At 36.6% G+C, this 17,042-nt stretch overlaps 1 protein-coding gene across 2 annotated transcripts; it reads right to left on the bottom strand.

The window, feature by feature from the left end:
- Positions 1-11,736: 11,736 nt before the first annotated feature.
- On the bottom strand, positions 11,737-16,943 carry LOC148997300 (uncharacterized). Of its 2 annotated transcripts, none has more exons than XM_089118991.1 (5): positions 16,726-16,943; positions 16,046-16,272; positions 15,791-15,938; positions 14,750-14,859; positions 11,737-12,152 (listed from the first exon to the last, which is right to left on the bottom strand). In XM_089118991.1, exons 1-5 carry the CDS (start codon positions 16,760-16,762, stop codon positions 11,844-11,846), a joined length of 831 nt encoding a protein of 276 aa, XP_088975117.1. In that variant the 5' UTR covers positions 16,763-16,943; the 3' UTR covers positions 11,737-11,843. The 2 variants fall into 2 exon arrangements, with proteins under 2 accessions (XP_088975117.1, XP_088975120.1); XM_089118994.1 differs by lacking the exon at positions 16,726-16,943 and adding an exon at positions 16,524-16,702.
- Between the last annotated feature and the right edge of the window lie 99 nt (positions 16,944-17,042).

Below are 17,042 nucleotides of genomic sequence, written 5' to 3' on the forward strand. Positions count from 1 at the left end.
TGCACGACAAGAAGTGAAAAGCTGCCTGTGAGTGCCCTAGATTAGAATAGATGAGACTCGCATAATGCGCATGCACTGACCGTGTGCCAGCCCAGAATAAACAGTTCTCTTTCGAGCTTGAACGAACAATAGCACACACAATTATGCCAAAATGTGAGAGTTGTGAGTTGTGCTATGAGGCGCGTGTGAGATCCGCGTCTCGGCAACGGGTGCTCTTAAAGGGCCAGCAGCGAATAAAGCGTTCTTTCAGTAAAGTTAAAAGAACAAAGGGAAATTAGAAAATTACTCACTGATCTTGAGTAAAGAACTTTTGTAGCTTTAATAAGGATTATTATATATATAATTTATGATTCAGGCAGCGCAGACTGTTTGATAACTTTATTCAATTTCTGTACCTGTTAAGACAGGAAGGGCACAGGTAAATATGTTTTTTATTATGGGTTTATGTGGGGATTGTTTGAAGTTCACTTAATTTAAAAGCTGTTATATATTTTTTTTAAGCCTAATAATTTTTTAAAAAGTTGATGGCTTTCAATTGATGGAATCACTGTAATGTTGGTTTGGTTGATGGTTTATTGATCATTATAGGTGTTATCAATCATTTATTGTTGTTGTTGTTTTTAGTTTGAGTTGAGAAATAAACATTAATCTGTGTGTGCATTTTACTTTAGAACCAAGCAAGTTGGACTCATGAAACCATTTTATTATATCGGAGTCGCAAATCGCAATTGCAATATTGGCTCAATAATGGCAATATGACATTTTCCCAAATCGTGCAGCCCTACTAAGCATAGATTATAGATACCATCCCTTCGCTATGTTCTTTTCAATGTGAAGCGTTGCGTGCTGTGACTTGGTGTTGCTTCAAGTGCATCGTTCTGCACACGGGATGCGCATGATTGCTTATAATACTTTGGGGAGACAAGGGGGCGTGGCCTAAGGGAATATCACTCGTGATGTTAAGTGATGTTACCCCGCCATCGCTGATACAACCTTTAGCAGTCATGTTTTTGCTTCTTGAGAGAGAGAGAAAGTGTGTGTGTGTGAGCAGTGGCGGTTCTAGGCGGGGGCCTGGGGGGGCCAGTGCCCCTGCGACAACAAGCTTGGACCCCCTTGTGGCCCCCCTAAATGTGGAGTCAGTGTGAAATATTTTTTTTATAGTGTGTCACGCATTGAGCATGACAGTCACTCGTTTCAGTCTTTTGTCTCACACTCCCGTCACACATTGTATTTCTCATGCGGAAAAACTATTAATAATATATTTAATATACGCAATTTCTCTGGCCGCGCCGCTCTCACGTGAGAATCAAGCGCGTCTCGCCTGGAGTTCAGCAGTCGACCCTGCTACGCATCAGCCAATCAAAAAAAGAGAAGTGCTACTTAATAGCCAATCAGAAAAGGGCACTATTGTATCTGGGTAAAATTTAACGCAACAACCAATGAAAAAAAGCATATCCTGGAATTGTTCATATGATTCTGTTACAACATCTTCCGAAAGTTTCTTCACCCGTCCCACAGATGAAACTAATCACTGGAGCTCCGAACATCACTTGGAGCACGGAGTAAGTCATGATCTCCTGTTTTAATGTTACAACAAATTCACAACTTGTTTGACAAAAACTATGACAACTTGACTGATGTAAGATGAATCTTTCCCGTAGCGTAAGCTAGCTTACGCAATGCTCGTTCCCTCATCTAGAGAGAACCGAGGTTACGTTAGGTAATCGATTCGTTTCCCATTTAATTAGTATCAGTCTGTAACTTAGACAACAGTTTTACAGCCTGTTCACTGACAACACCTGCTCAGAACAAGTAGTCTAGGCCTAGTCATCTTATTACACGAATCACGATGACTGACATATTGTCACATTATAAACATCTCTCTCTCCAAATAGGCTTAATAATTTTATTAGCACTAGATAAATTAAAGTGTATTGCATAGTCGATATTATAGGTCACTTTTAAAATCATGTCATATTTTATAATTATATCCTGGCCAAGGATGCATTAATTATTGCTTCTGTCTTTCAAAGATGTCAGGAAAAAAACAATTATAAAAAAGCTCATTCACCCTGAGAGGAAAGCCCCCTAAAAAGGCCAGTTTAGAGGATAATTTGCTGATCTTTTTGCAAAAAAAAAAAAAAAAAACCCACAAAAATCGTAGATTAATTTGTAAAAATTATATATATATATATATATATATATATATATATATATATATATATATATATATATATGCATACTGTATATTCAATGTAAAAAAATAAAATGGAAATTCAAATACAGACTGATATATGTAATGCAAATGTAAAAATATAATGCAAATGCAAATTGTTGGATAATTATAAACATGGTATTTTGCTTATTTATGCATTCAGTGCAGTGCAGAAAATGATAAGGTCTAAATGTAACTGGCCCCTCTAACAGTACAACTGGCCCCAGCTTGGCCCCCCCAGTTGAAATGGTCTAGAACCGCCACTGTGTGTGTGTGTGAGAGAGAGAGAGAGAGAGAGAGAGAGAGAGAGAGAGAGAGAGAGGAGAAATGTAACAAAGTTTAATATTGTTTGTAAACTGTGTTTGAGAGAGAGGAAGGTGTTCAGAGAGTCTGTAGGATGTTAAGCTGTTATTTGTTTTATGGACTCAATGTTGAAAATTTAAAACATTTCAAACACACTGTTGGCAGAAGTGAAAAATAAATAATTTTATGAAGTTACAATTTAGTTTGATTCCATGGTGTATTTTACTGAACATGAGTATTTACAATGCAAATTATTGTAATTTACTGGCAAATACTTATCTTGTCTTTTCATTTTATTAAGATCAGATTCTGCATGTAAAATTAAAATAATAAGGTGACTTGACTTGCACTTGACTTAACCTACTACAAGACTTGACTTGACTTGACATAGCCTGTGACTTGACTTGACTTGCCCCCCCCCAAAAAAATACTTGGGACTTACTTGAGACTTGACGGTTAAGACTTGAGACTTACTTGAGACTTGCGTGACCTGCGCCCATCTCTGCTCTAAGTTTTAAGACAGTTCAAATGGAAGTTGGGAATTATGTGTTGTTTGAATAAATCTCCTAGGAGAAATACATCAAATTACAACGCATGTGTTTACCAATCACCACCATACTCGGTGTGCATGAAGTCAAGACATTGAGGATGCTCAATTCCGGACGGATTTTTGATATCTCGAACGGTTTGGCCGTGGCGAGGAAAATAATTTTATGACTAAAAAAGGACACATAAAATGTGTTAACTTTGCTCGTTTTACCTACAGTTACAAAACATGCCACGTATATTGTTCTTGTCAAGCCGATCAACTTTCTAATTAACAGTAAGAAGCTCAGACCAAAAGAAAGTCAGATATTGCAGTTTGGATGTGTATCTTGTCTCTATCAGTGTCTGTATGGGGAAGAGGGAGGGGGGGGGGGGTTGCTGGTGTCTGCGTTTATGTGTGTGTGTGTGTGGCTGACTGTAGATTTTTTCTGCAAGTCCTTATCTTTTTGCATAACAATTTTGTATTTTTTTAAATGACAAAATATGCATATAACCCTAATCTTTTAAATGTATAGTTTGCTTTAAATAAAAGTAAGATAAATTGGTAAACTACAAATTGGTAATTGAAGCTGAATGAATTTAAAATTAATGTGCTATATTTCAATACATTTGCTTTCCTTAATATTGTAAAACACTAACCTCATTTATATGTGTGTGTGTGTGTGTGTTTGTATGTATATATATTTTGCAAAGCCCTCACTGATGCAAGCTCTTCTGCACACTTCTCTTCGACAGTCAATGCGGAGGTTAAGTTTTTGCACGTCGTGCAGAATAACCCTCTTTATATATATATATATATATATATATATATATATATATATATATATATACTTAAAAAAGCGGGGGTTAAGTTTTTGCACGTCGTGCAGAATAACACTAAAGGCACCATATATATACTTAAAAGTGGGGTTGTTAGTTTTATCTACAGTTACAAAAATCGGTATATACATTGTACTCCTCAAGCCGTACAACTTTCTAATACATAGTCATTAGCTCAGACCAAGAGGAAGTCAGATATTTTGGTCTGAATATGGTGAGCCTCTCTCTGAGCCTACGTCCCTGTATGGCAAGCCCTTTTAACATTTAAAAGCTAAGTTTGCCTGTCCGGAATTAACATTGTAGATATCAACAAAGTCTTTCTGTCTAGTCGTTACACTTTGGATAGTTTGTATTATCATTTAAGATATCTGTAACATAATTGTGACTAGTCGAAATGACAGAGTATGGCAAGCCGTTTTAACATTTAATCATGAAAGGGCCAAAGCCTTCGGCACCGCCACCCGGGTGCCTTTAGGTAACTAAAGGAACCGGGGTTGCGGTGCCTCCGGCTTGGGCCCGCCATCGCTGCTCGCAGCTATATTTATTATTATTATTATTATTTATACGACTATTCGGGCACTTTTGGGGCCCTTAACATGCTCAAAAACTCTTGAAACTTTGCACACGGGTCAGAACCCGCGGCCATCAGGGCCGGGCTGAAGATGGTACCCGGGCGTGGCAGGGGGGCTAGACAGCGCCCCCTGGAACGGGGTCCGAACACTTGGTCCATAAATCAAACACGCTTGCATTTAATAATATGAAACTCGGTACACATGTTGATCTCATCGTTTCATCTATACCTCGTGCTTTTACTTTTTACCCCAGCCCAACAGGAAGTCGGCTATTTAGGGTTGTTCGTAAAACACTCGCAATGGAATTTTTAATACTCCTCCTAGAGCTTTGATCCAAATTCGACGAAACTCGCTCAGCGTGAAGTCAAGACATTGAGGATGAAAGTTTGCGAGGGGATTTTTGATATCTCGAACGGTTTGGCCGTGGCGAGGAAACAAAATTATGGCGAGAAACGTGAAACAGGAAGTGTATCATAACTTCAGCACACATCAACCGATCTTGATGAAACTTCAGCAGTGTGTTCGCTGTAAGAGGACGATCACATGGATGTGACTATTGTGAGTCAAAGTTATAGCGCCACCAACTGGCAGCAGGAAGTGTGTCATTTTCAAAATGCTTTGAAATCACCCTCTAATTTTAACTCGATTTGCTTCAAACTTCATCTGTATAATGCAAATACATGGCAGATGAAGACCTGTAAATGGATTCTTGATATCTTTGAAACTGTTGCCGTGGCAACGCATCAAACTTTACCATTCTTTTAGGATGCTTTTGAGACTCTTAGCATGCTTCAAATTGCATGAAACTCGACAGACACATCACATTTATTAGCCAGTAGACATGTGCAACGTTTCAGAAACGGGTGTGGTGAGGGCTCAGTAGCGCCACCTTTTGACAAAAGTGGGGTTGTTAGTTTTATCTACAGTTACAAAAATCAGTATGTATATTGTACTCCTCGAGCCGGACAACTTTCTAATTGACACTCATTAGCTAGGACCCACAGAAAGTCAGATATGTTTGTTTGAATGTAGAGAAAATCTCAGAATTTTGCCAGTCTCTCAGTGTCTCTCTGTGTGAGTGAGAGGAGGGGCGCCTGTCAGGTTAATTTTAACCCTTTATTTGCTGTGTGCAACTTCTCTGGCATTTTCGGGGGCCTTAACATCCTCTAAAACTCTTGAAACTTTGCACACGGGTCAGAACCCATGGCCATCAGGGCCGGGCTGAAGCTGGTAACCGGGCGTGGCAGGGCGGCTCGACAGCGCCCCCTGGACTGGGATTCAAAAATTTGTCCATAAATCAAACACACTTGCATGAATTAATATGAAACTCGGTACAATTAAAGATCACATCAGGCCAAACAACTTTCGTGCTCTAAGTTTTATGACAGTTCAAATGGAAGTTATTTATGAATTATGAATTATGGGTTGTTTGAATAATTGTCCTAGGAGAAATACATCAAATCACAAGGCATGTGTTTACCAATCACAACCAAACTCGGTGTGCATGAAGTCAAGACATTGAGGATGCTCAATTCCGGACGGATTTTTGATATCTCGAACGATCTGGCCGTGGCGAGGAAATGAATTTTATGACTAAAAAAGGACACATAAAGTGTGTTATAACTTTGCTCAATTTACCTACAGTTACAAAACTTACCACGTATATTGTTCTCGTCAAGCCGATCAACTTTCCAATTTAAAGTCATTCGCTCTGAGCAACAGAAAGTCAGATATTGTAGTTTGATTTATTTCCCCTGCGATTCTCTCTCTCTCTCTCTCTCTCTCTCTGTGTGTGTGTGTGTGTGTGTGTGGGTGTGTGTGTCTGTGTGGGGAGGGGAGGGCTGTTGTCTGTGTTTATGTGTGTGTGTGTGTGGCTGGCTGCGATTTTTCCTACAAGTCCTTGTCTCTAAGTCCTTGTCTGTATAGTTTGCTTTAAATAAAAGTAAGATTGTATTTGTAATTGAAGTTGAATGAATTTAAAATTCATGTGCTATATTTCAATATATTTTTTTTCCTTAAGATTTTAAAACACTAACTTCATTCTTATCTGAATTACAAATATTTGTTTCTGTATAAAATAATACTCTGACTAAAAACACATTTGATGGTTTTTTTTTTGGGGATTTTTATTTACATGTATTTATGTGTGTGTGTGTGTGGTGTGTGTGTGTGTGTGTGTGTGTGTGTGTGTGTGTGTGTGAGAGAGAGAATATAAATTAGTTTAATTCTGCTCATACTGTTGTGACTATATTATTAATAGTAATATTAATGTTATTTTCAGCTTTTCCCCTTTAACTGTCTCTGATAATCTGAGATTTGGGTTGTTATCAACAGATATTAAATCTGTAGTGAGTGTAATGATGATTTCTGCTGGTTCTGGATCAGCTGTCCGTTGTGTGAAAGTGACCTTTCATGTGCTTTTGATTTTGTAAAGTGACTTTGAGCATCAGATAAAAGCTATATTATCATGTTGGAGAAGGAATTAATATAGATTATCTAGTTAGTTTTCTTATGTAAAGATGTGACAGATGTAATATCTCATACTGCATATGTGACTGTGTCTGTGTTTTATTTTAGTTATAGATGACAGTCTGATGTTCTGCTGATCATCTGATGGTGAATAAGGATCCACTACAGAGACTATCAGTCAACAGAGACTGAAGGTACAGTGACTTCACTGTTAGAAATTAAGACTTCATTTAGATTTCAACCATCCTCTGACAGACCTGATGAGGCGGCAGTGAAATACCTTTTATTTCACAGCAAATTACACTTTCTCATTCATAGATTAACCATTTTATTTGTATAATGCACAGTATATAAAAATGTTGGAGTTTTAGAGTAAATATAGAGCCTGAATGTGTGTGTTGTACCAGCAGAGGGCAGGCCCGGTTCTAGAACCAAATCACTGAGGGTGCTTCTGAAAATAGTGAGGGTGCTCAAAATACATACAGTAGTTCCCACATGACGTCACAACATACGGGCATTTGCCGACCCGGCGCCATTGCTGAGGGCAAAACAAAACATTTGAAGAAGCAATACGAGTTGAACGAAGTGAAATGAGTTTCGTGCTATAAAGTGAAAATGGTCATCTCCTGCTGGGTCAATGGATGATAAAATCGTGCCGGATGTTCAGTTAAATCGGGATTTTACACTATACCCGTCATTAGACTCCATGGATGTGAGAAGACTAAGCTTTTGTCCGAACAACGACGGAGATTATGGCGAGCATAAACAGGAAAGAAACTCACTCAAAACACGCACAAATTTGTTTGACAAAAGCACAATGTTGTGTTTTATTGCGAGTGTAAACAAATATAAGTTAACACATTGCAGTTTGTATAATGTCCTGTATGAACAAAATGACGAGGTATTAAAAACATACAAAACAACATTGTTTCCACTGTTTGATCTCACATTCCAGCATTGCAATCTCAGATTATGTCCCTAAAGATCTCGCATATAATGTAGTTCCGCTGCATTAGCTACATTAATTAAATTGCACGCGAGTTATTTATTTTTATATTCATGCACCGAACCATGACCATGACGCCTGCAAGTACATGCATATTACAGAAAGCACCGTCGGTGACTGTTTTAAGGGGAACATAGGAATTAAGTTGTGCAGGCTATGGCTTTTTAATAGACTGATTAGCATCATGCTACTTCGCTATGATGACTAAGTTACTTTTCCATCGATTGCGCTTGAGCAAACGTCACCAAACCAACCCCACGTCAATCTGATCGTACGCCTCCAGTGATTTCCAGCCTCGGAATTGCTCACATGTGTAAAAACTCCTCACCAATACCAGATAATGGTACACATGAAAATACTGTATCTGAGGCAAAGTTGCATAATCAGTGCTCAGTGCTTCCTTCGTTACTGCATACGGATCCACACCATTTATGAATGAAATTTTCACATTGTACCTCTCTCTGTCTTGTTTTAATAGTCTCTTTATAATCTTTCACTTTGTCTTTTCATGATTTGCATAACAATATAAACAGAAATAAATATTTGTTTGTAAAACGTCATTCTCTGATAAAACTCTCCGCCATCTTGATTTTCAGTCAAACCTACCTAGACCGTTTTTCTGTTTTTCTTCAAAATCGAATCGTATCATCTCCAAACCCGACTAAAAGTTACAGATTTCGTGTCGATAGAAGAAACCGTTTTCGTATAGCGCAGCAGCAAAGTTGAGGCACGATGCTAAATGCAGTATTCAGGCTTTATTTCTGCAATGCCTTGACATATTGACACCAAACTTTATGTGTGTGATTGTCACTTCACTCTGACCACATCACATTAGTTTTTGTAACTGTGCCACCTATTGGTCGAAAGTGATATCCATTAAATCATATTTTTATTGACAGTTTCTATGATTTTTCAGCCATTTTGCCTACATTTGTCTTTAAATGTCTTTAATTGCTCATTGTTGCAGTTGGTCTGACCCTTTCAGCAATGTTGGCATGTCTTGTTGTCTGATTGTGCTTGGCTCCGGTATTGCTGCTTGCAGCTATATTTTTGCATTGAAATTTCAATATCAACCATAATGATGATTCAGATGGAAAAACAATGTTTATTCAATGTTGGTCTGCAGTTTGATACATTCCATCGATACTATCGAGTATCAAAACATCTTGTTTTTTCGGTACCGAATTTCGATACCTAAGGGGTTAATCTCGTCAACGTTAGTGAAACAATAAGCATGCAGCATGATTGGCTGTGGCGGAAAAACACTAGTTTACGCGACTGTCCAGAGACGTGGCTCGTCGAACTGAGGCTTTTGTGTGTGTGTGTGTGTGTGTGTGTGTGTGTGTGTGTGTGTGTGTGTGTGTGTGTAAACGTCCCAACCGTCCTGATAGAGAATATGTGGAAAAGATCAAAAGTGTACCTATCTATGTGCCTGACTCAATGCCAGAAGAACTCAATGCAATATTTTCATGTTCTTTCAGCAACAATAGTAAAGTCAAGTCAAGTCAAGTCACATTTATTTATATAGCACTTTTCACAATACAGATTGTATCAAAGCAGCTTCACACTGATAACATGAAAGTAGCACAACACAGATCAACAACATTGCTAAACACTAAATAACCCCAACTGAGCAAGCTCAAAGCAAGCCAAAAGCAAGGCGACAGTGGCAAGGAACCAAAACTCCATCAGATTGGATGGAGAAAAAACCTTGGGAGAACCCAGGCTCAGTCGGGGGCCAGTTCTCCTCTGGCTTACATTCATATTGTTTAAATATAAATATTAAGTAAACCTCTTTGAATCAGTCCACATCCTAACACAACGCTCCACTCTTCTCCACAATGGTAACCCACTGTAATGTAAATGGTTCAAATAATTGCAAAATAATTGAATATTAAACACAATTACACACTATAAAGTCTTCCCCTTACCTCATTTTCAAAAAATACATTTTCAGTTAATGCAACACAAATCATTCATGTAATCCAACACAAACGGATTAAGTATACTTTAATTTAACATGCAGATTGAAATCAAGCAAATTAAGTTTGGACAAAATGTACAGCAATTGTGTTGCTTGAAATCATTTGAAGCAATTTTTTTTTCCATTGAAATATATTTAAAGCATTCCAGAACAGACTTTCTGAAATACTCACAGAAATGAAAGACTAAGCCTTTAGATTAGCATTATATTTTCTCTGAGGCCATGCACCTGCTACTTTCTTCGAACACTCCATCTTCATCCAATACACTGGAAATGGTCTCATCCAGGTTTTTTTTATCTCAAAATTAAACCCTTTACATTATTTAACAGCTGATAATTAAGTAAAGTGGAAAAGTTAATTAAATGCAATACAATAGTTTTTTGGTGGTAAAAGAAATATATGTGTGTTACTTTAACAAAACATATTTGGGTAAAAAGAACATTGCCACAAAACCATTTTTTGAGTGCATAATCGTCTTTGCAGCCAACACACTCAGTAAACACTTGAAACTATTAAAATATCTCCTTGAGTATTTTTTCCCTGACACATTTTTTCTTTTGCTTTGCGGCAAGCTTTATACACATTTATTTGTAGTATTTCTATTTTTTCACAATACATATCGTTTCAAAGCAGCTTTACAGAAAATGCATGCGTCTAAATTAGGGGTCGACCGATTATCGGCCTGGCCGATTATCGGCGCCGATTTTAAGCATTTTTATGGTTATCGGTATCGGCCATTTTCAAATCCGATTTGCCCACTGCAAAAAATGCCTTTCTTGAAATAATCAAGATTCACTTGAATCTAGTTAAAGTTAACTCAATTCAAGCAAAAAAATCTGCCAATGGGGTAAGCAAAACTGACTTGATAAGAATTCTTGAAAATAGCATAAATATCTAGTCACTGATAAATGCAATTAAATCTTAAATCTAGGCAAAACTGCTTAAAACTATGTAGTTTTTACTTATTATAAAAATTGAATAATAAATAAATTTAGTGAAAATTGCATTAAAACTAGAACATTAATCTTAAATGTAGTCGCAAAAAAAAAAATCTGTTGGTCTTAAAATTAGACAAAAATGCTTAAAACTATGCAGGTTTTACTTATTATAAAAACTGAATAATAAATAAATTTAGTGAAAATTGCATTAAAACTAGAACATTTAATCTTAAATCTAGTCACAAAAAAAAAATTGTTGGTCTTAAAAGTAGACAAAAAATGCTTAAAACTGCAGTTTTTACTTATCAGAATTAAATAATAAATATATTTAGTGAAAATTTAATTAAAACTAGAATATTTTATCTGAAATCTAATCACTAATAAACCATTGGTCTTAAAACTAGACAAACATGCTTAAAACTATGCAGTTTTCACTTTTTTAAGCACAGGATATAAAGTCATTTTTAGTGTATTGATTTAAAACTAGAAAATGAAACCTTATTTAGATTTTCTTTAAGATGCGAGACCTAAAAATAGATGAAAATTATTTGAAACAACCCAATAAAGAAATATAGTATACATTTAAATAAATAATCAAACAACATATTCAGATTTGCTGAACATTTATTAAAGAACATCTTCTTTAACAAATGGAGCACATAAAGCAGGATGAACTGATTCCTAGGCTATTCAACTGACATAAGGAAGTATCAGTGTCATAACATGGCACATCAACAGCAAATGTTCTGCATAAAAAGGCTATGCCTCAGTCTGTAAGCTGCATACACTGTATAACCTCAAACAGCTTTAAACAGCAATTACTCAATTAATGTATTGCATTTATACAATTGATTCAAGAAACACTACTGAAAAAGCAGGGAAATCTCATACTAACACAAATCAAGTGCAAATATAATGAAGAACAAACCAAAAAATAAAAAACAAAAAACACTCCATCACTGCCTCAGCCATACAGGTTTGCAACAGTATTTATTCAGCAAACATTTTCCATTCTTGAATGGCCTTTTTATAAGAGGGGGTTGCATCCTGCTCATGGAGGACATCTACCAGAACTTCTGTTTGCAACACAGACAAAAGTGTGGCAATACACCTGGGATAGGTCAGGTGGAACGCATAGTAATATGCCAGGAGGTAGAGAAGCCCCTCGTGCAGCAAATCTTTCTCAAAGGTTACAACTGGGGTTGTACCTACAACCACCATGCAGTTCTCCTCACCAACCAGCAAAACAGGACTAGAAAGCACACGCCGGTGGATGAAGGTATCAGGGTCCTCTGAGGGCTAGAAAAACAAATATATAAATACAGAATTTAGACTACAAACACAGCAAAACAGCAAAATATGTAGTCAAGTCAAGTCACCCTCATTTATATAGCGCTTTTAACAATAGATTGTTTTAAAGCAGCTTTACAGTGATAACAGAAGATTACAGTAACATTGATTGTGTTGGATTCACAGCAGCTCTAGAATAAAGTTATTGTCCAGCTAAAGTTAGTTTTTATTGATTCATTTGCACTTACACAACGCCGTTTTAACTGAAAACAGAACACTTTGATGTGTTGTGGCAGACCATTTGCATAACAGTGTTTGGTTAAGTAATCTTAAATTTATGAAGTGAAGAGAATATTTTCTGTGCACCAAAAATACAAAATAATGACTTTATTCAACAATTTCTTCTCTTCTGTATCAGTCTCTGACGCGCAACCACGAGAGCACCACGACGTACGCGTGTGGAAAGCCAATCAATGACGGAAAGCCAATCAATCAATGACTGCTATGTTTACAAGCAGAAGAAAAAACACACAAAACATAAAACAGTTCAAAACTATGTCTGCAGATTACGAAACATAGGATGAATTGCATTTTTTTAAAACCAGAATATACAGAGAACGAACTAAAAGAGATAGAAGAGGCTGCAACAAAAACACAGCCACAAGCTTCTGAGAGACAGAGAGCAATGAAGAGCTGGTGGTGTAGATCATCAGTGCCAAGTGATGCCTACTGAACAGGAGTGTGTGTGCTGCACCGATTGTGATATTGCAGCCTGGTCTCATTGTTAATACGTAGGTATTTTACGTTTTTTGCAAAGATAGAAAACGTACTTTTCAGTACGTTTGGATAGGTGCTGAAACGTATAATATAGACGTATCTGCAACATTTAAACGTAACATTATTACGTTTTTACAGCTACAAAACGTAAACTATTTACGTATATTCTATATCATAAAGATATCTGTATAATTTCCCTTTTTATCATTTTATACATAAATGTAAGATCCCGTAACCCTAATCCCAAACCTAAACATACCCATTTTATACTTAATATAAAAAAGGATAAAACGTAACGGACAGGTGTTGGGAAAGGGTACTTTTATTAACAATATAACATTAAAATATATTTTGAGCCACCAATCCTACCCCTAAACCTAACGTTACCCATAACAATTCCTTAAAACTACGTAACAAACTACAATTATTAAGAAAAACATAACTAACAGACAAGTATAATCACAATAATTTATTTATTGCAAAAATGTCGAAAACCGATACCAAAAGCCGTTCACATGATGAGCGTTGCAGTCGCAGTCTTCTCTCTGTCTCTGGCAGTATTGTAATAGTTTTGTATAAAGTACAGAGCAGAAATTAAATAATGAAAATGTTAATCCGGCTTCGGTTCGCGCTTCTCCATTTCAAAATTCAAATGAACTAAACTAACCAACCGGCACAGTCCTTCATGTCGCAAACTGTGACGAAGCAGGGAAGAGCCAATGAACGTTTGATATCACTGCCGTAAAACATGACGTATCGCTTCTCAAGGGCGCAATTTTTGAATTTGAATTCATCAGCGCGGGGTTTGACATGTACGGTCGCTGCTGAGAATGGAGAGATCACGACTGGATAAGAGGCTGAATTAGGAGTTGTTTCTTACAAACAACTATGGATTCTAAAGATTTGGATTACATCAAACTAATCAAATTGATGTCTTTTGTGATTTTTTGTTGTGTTTTATAGGAGAAAACGCTTTATGTGTCTCAAGGTAAATAAACTATTACAAAATGGTTGAACGAGTAGCTAACGTTAAAGACTGTATTTTTAAGGTTTTATAGTGTATTGTTTAACAACATGCAGGCGAAACGAGCAAAATGTTCATATTTATGAGTATTATATCAATAAATGCGACTGAAAACTTCATTAATAAGACAGTGGAATGCAACAGAGTCAAAATAATGCTGCTACGATATTAATATGCATAAATTGTGATACGTACAATGTGTACGTCGGTGGATTTGTTCATACGTAAATAAATTACGTTTTTGTGCTGTCAATACGTAAATATTTTACGTTTTAGTACTGTAAATACGTCAGTATTATACGTTTCTGCGCATATAAAACGTAATTATATATACGTATGATAGAACGACACTTTACGTATAAATACATACGTATTCTCATGAGATCACGTTGGATATTGTCATGCCACATCTTGAAAGTTTGGATATTTCAGATGATGATACGCATGTATCTCGCTGTATAACAGAGGACCCGGCTTTCCACACGCATACGTCGTGGTGCTCTCGTGATTGCGCGTCAGAGACTGATACAGAAGAGAAGAAATTGTTGAATAAAGTCATTAATTTGTATTTTTGGCGCACAGAAAATATTCTCTTCGCTTCATAAAATTAAGATTGAACCACTGTAGTCACTTGGACTATTTCAACAATGTCTTTCCTGCCTTTCTGGCCCTTCAAAGTGTTAATTAAATAGCTGTCAATGGACCCAATGGTAATAATATAATATAATATAATATAATATAATATAATATAATATAATATAATATAATATAATATAATAAATTATTATTACTGAAGAAAACTCACCGTAAGAATGTGGAAAAGAGCCTCACTGATTTGGACCACTTTCTTGGGTACTGCAGAGCCAGATGGGAAGAGCAATGGCAGGGCAGTAAAAACAGCAATGGCATGTTCAACTAGTAAAAAAAAAAACACAGAAGAGAAGAGATCTATATTAATATGCACTAAGAAATTTAACACTTTATAATAAGTATACAGTAATAACGCACTTGAAAATCATTAGCAAACTATTAGTTTATAGTTAATTAATAGTTCATATATTGTAGTATATACATTGTTAAAGGGTTAGTTCACCCAAAAATGAAAATTTTGTCAGTATTTACTCACCCTCATGTTGTTCCAAACCTCTAACAAATAAACACATAGAGGTTTGGAACAACATGAGGGTGAGTAAATACTGACAGAATTTTCATTTTTGGGTGAACTAATCCTTTAATATTTTAATATGCTAAATACAAATAGTGAGTTCATTGTCACTGTTATTAACACAATTATTACTGTTTAATTAGCTCGTAGTAAAAAAAAATTGATTGGTTATTAGGTAAATGAACTGCGCTTTCAACAGACCCATGGCCACCAAAGCGCTTTACATTTTGCCTCACATTCACCCATCGACGATGTCAGCCATGCAAGACTCATCCAGCTCGTCGGGAGCAGCTGGGGTTAGGTGTCTTGCTAATGACACCTCGACACTTGGTCAGGTGGAACCAGGGATTGAACCACCAACCTTCCGGTTTGTAGACAACCACCTGAACCACTGCTGCCCATTAGGAGAAAATTGTTTTCTTTAGATTGAGAATGGAAAATGTAATTAAGTAAGTGCTTTAAACCAACCTTTAGACATTAAATGCATTCATATTCAGTGTTCCTTAAAATGTTTACAAATAGATGTAAACAATAAAATACAAATACAATGAGCAGTTAACTAGCTAATAGTTTGCAAATGATTTGCAAGGACTTTATCACTGTATTTATTATAAAGTGTTACTGAAATTAGGTGTGTGGGTATTATCTATAAAAAAATCAATCAATAAAATACAGCTTTACCTCCATTTAATGTCCTTGGAGGCTTCATGATTTTCTTCATGACACCATAAAACTGAACCTTGGAGTAGAAGGTCTCCCACCTGCCTTTCACCTCAGAAATATATTGGCAATTGTTTGGCTCAATGATTCTCCGCAGTTCATCCATTGTCTGAGATAAATAATTATTAAAAGTTATAAAAATCATCAACCTCTATGTCTGCAGTTAGGTAGATGATATGTTTTACATCAGTCTAAATTATGCTTCAGTGTACTCACATGGTCCAGTTCTTTGAAGCATGGGTATGCCTGTAATATTTGTGTAGGCCTGTCTTGCTCCTTCAAAGTATTTGAGTCGATGAAATTTCTTCTGGACTGGAACTCCAGGTCTAATAGATGAGTTACAGCAGCTTTGTTTGGCTTCTTTGATTTGTACATTTCTCGTAGAGTCCTGTAATGTCGTGCCTGTGTTTTCCGGCTGTCGAGGCTGGTGTCTTGACCATCGGCTATAATTCAGCCATACAACATAATTAGAATATATCATTGAACGAGATGCACAAAATCAACAATAGGTGGTTTGCAGTCACGTGATTGTGTTGACGCGCGAAAGTCAGACGGAGGGCAAGGAGTGAAGAGCGCAATGGACGAGATGGAGGAAAATCCGTACTGTACTACTTTAGACGCTATTACAAGAGAAATATATAAACAGAAAATCGTGACGTTGTCGAAAATCGAAAATGTTGGACGTGATCCTTACGTTATGAAGAGGACCGATTTTCAACTGAATTGAGAGATTTGCCTGCCATCGAGGCTGTAGATATCAGCAACTAACTCGTCTTACAGACATACTTTGACTTTACAAAGTTCTGAAACTGGTACGTTACACAAACAGCCACATAAGTGTATTTAAACACCTGAATAATGTAATTATAAGCCACATAAATAATGTATTAACTCACATTTGACGAAGTGATCACTGCACACACACACGGACATTTTCCCATTCGGCTCCTCCCCACCGCAGACGTAGGTTTGCAAGGCATTTTTCCATGTGTTTTTCTGTCAATTTCTTGTATTTTCCCCCCTTATGAACAACAACTTTTGGCACACGATAAAAACTCCTCGTGGTTTGATCGATTTGAGCAACCATAAACGACGCAAAACATAGGCATTTTCAGTTTGTTATAGTGCTTCCTAAATATAGAAAATCACTTCCTGGCCTCCATCTGCATTTCGCACCATGGCAACGCAGTGGCGTGACGTCATGTGAAAACAA

The sequence above is a fragment of the Pimephales promelas genome, chromosome 2 (assembly GCF_988280905.1).
Source record: "Pimephales promelas chromosome 2, fPimPro1.hap1.1, whole genome shotgun sequence".
In the NCBI taxonomy this organism is placed as follows: domain Eukaryota; kingdom Metazoa; phylum Chordata; class Actinopteri; order Cypriniformes; family Leuciscidae; genus Pimephales; species Pimephales promelas.

Excerpts from the sequence above, each read along its gene's own strand:
- LOC148997300 (XM_089118991.1), bottom strand. The coding sequence starts at position 16,762 with ATGTCCGTGTGTGTGTGCAGTGATCACTTCGTCAAAT. Across the intron at positions 15,939-16,045 it reads GCTTCAAAGAACTGGACCAT|ACAATGGATGAACTGCGGAG; the intron begins GTGAGTACACTG and ends TATTTATCTCAG. Across the intron at positions 14,860-15,790 it reads TCCAAGGACATTAAATGGAG|TTGAACATGCCATTGCTGTT; the intron begins GTAAAGCTGTAT and ends TTTTTTTACTAG.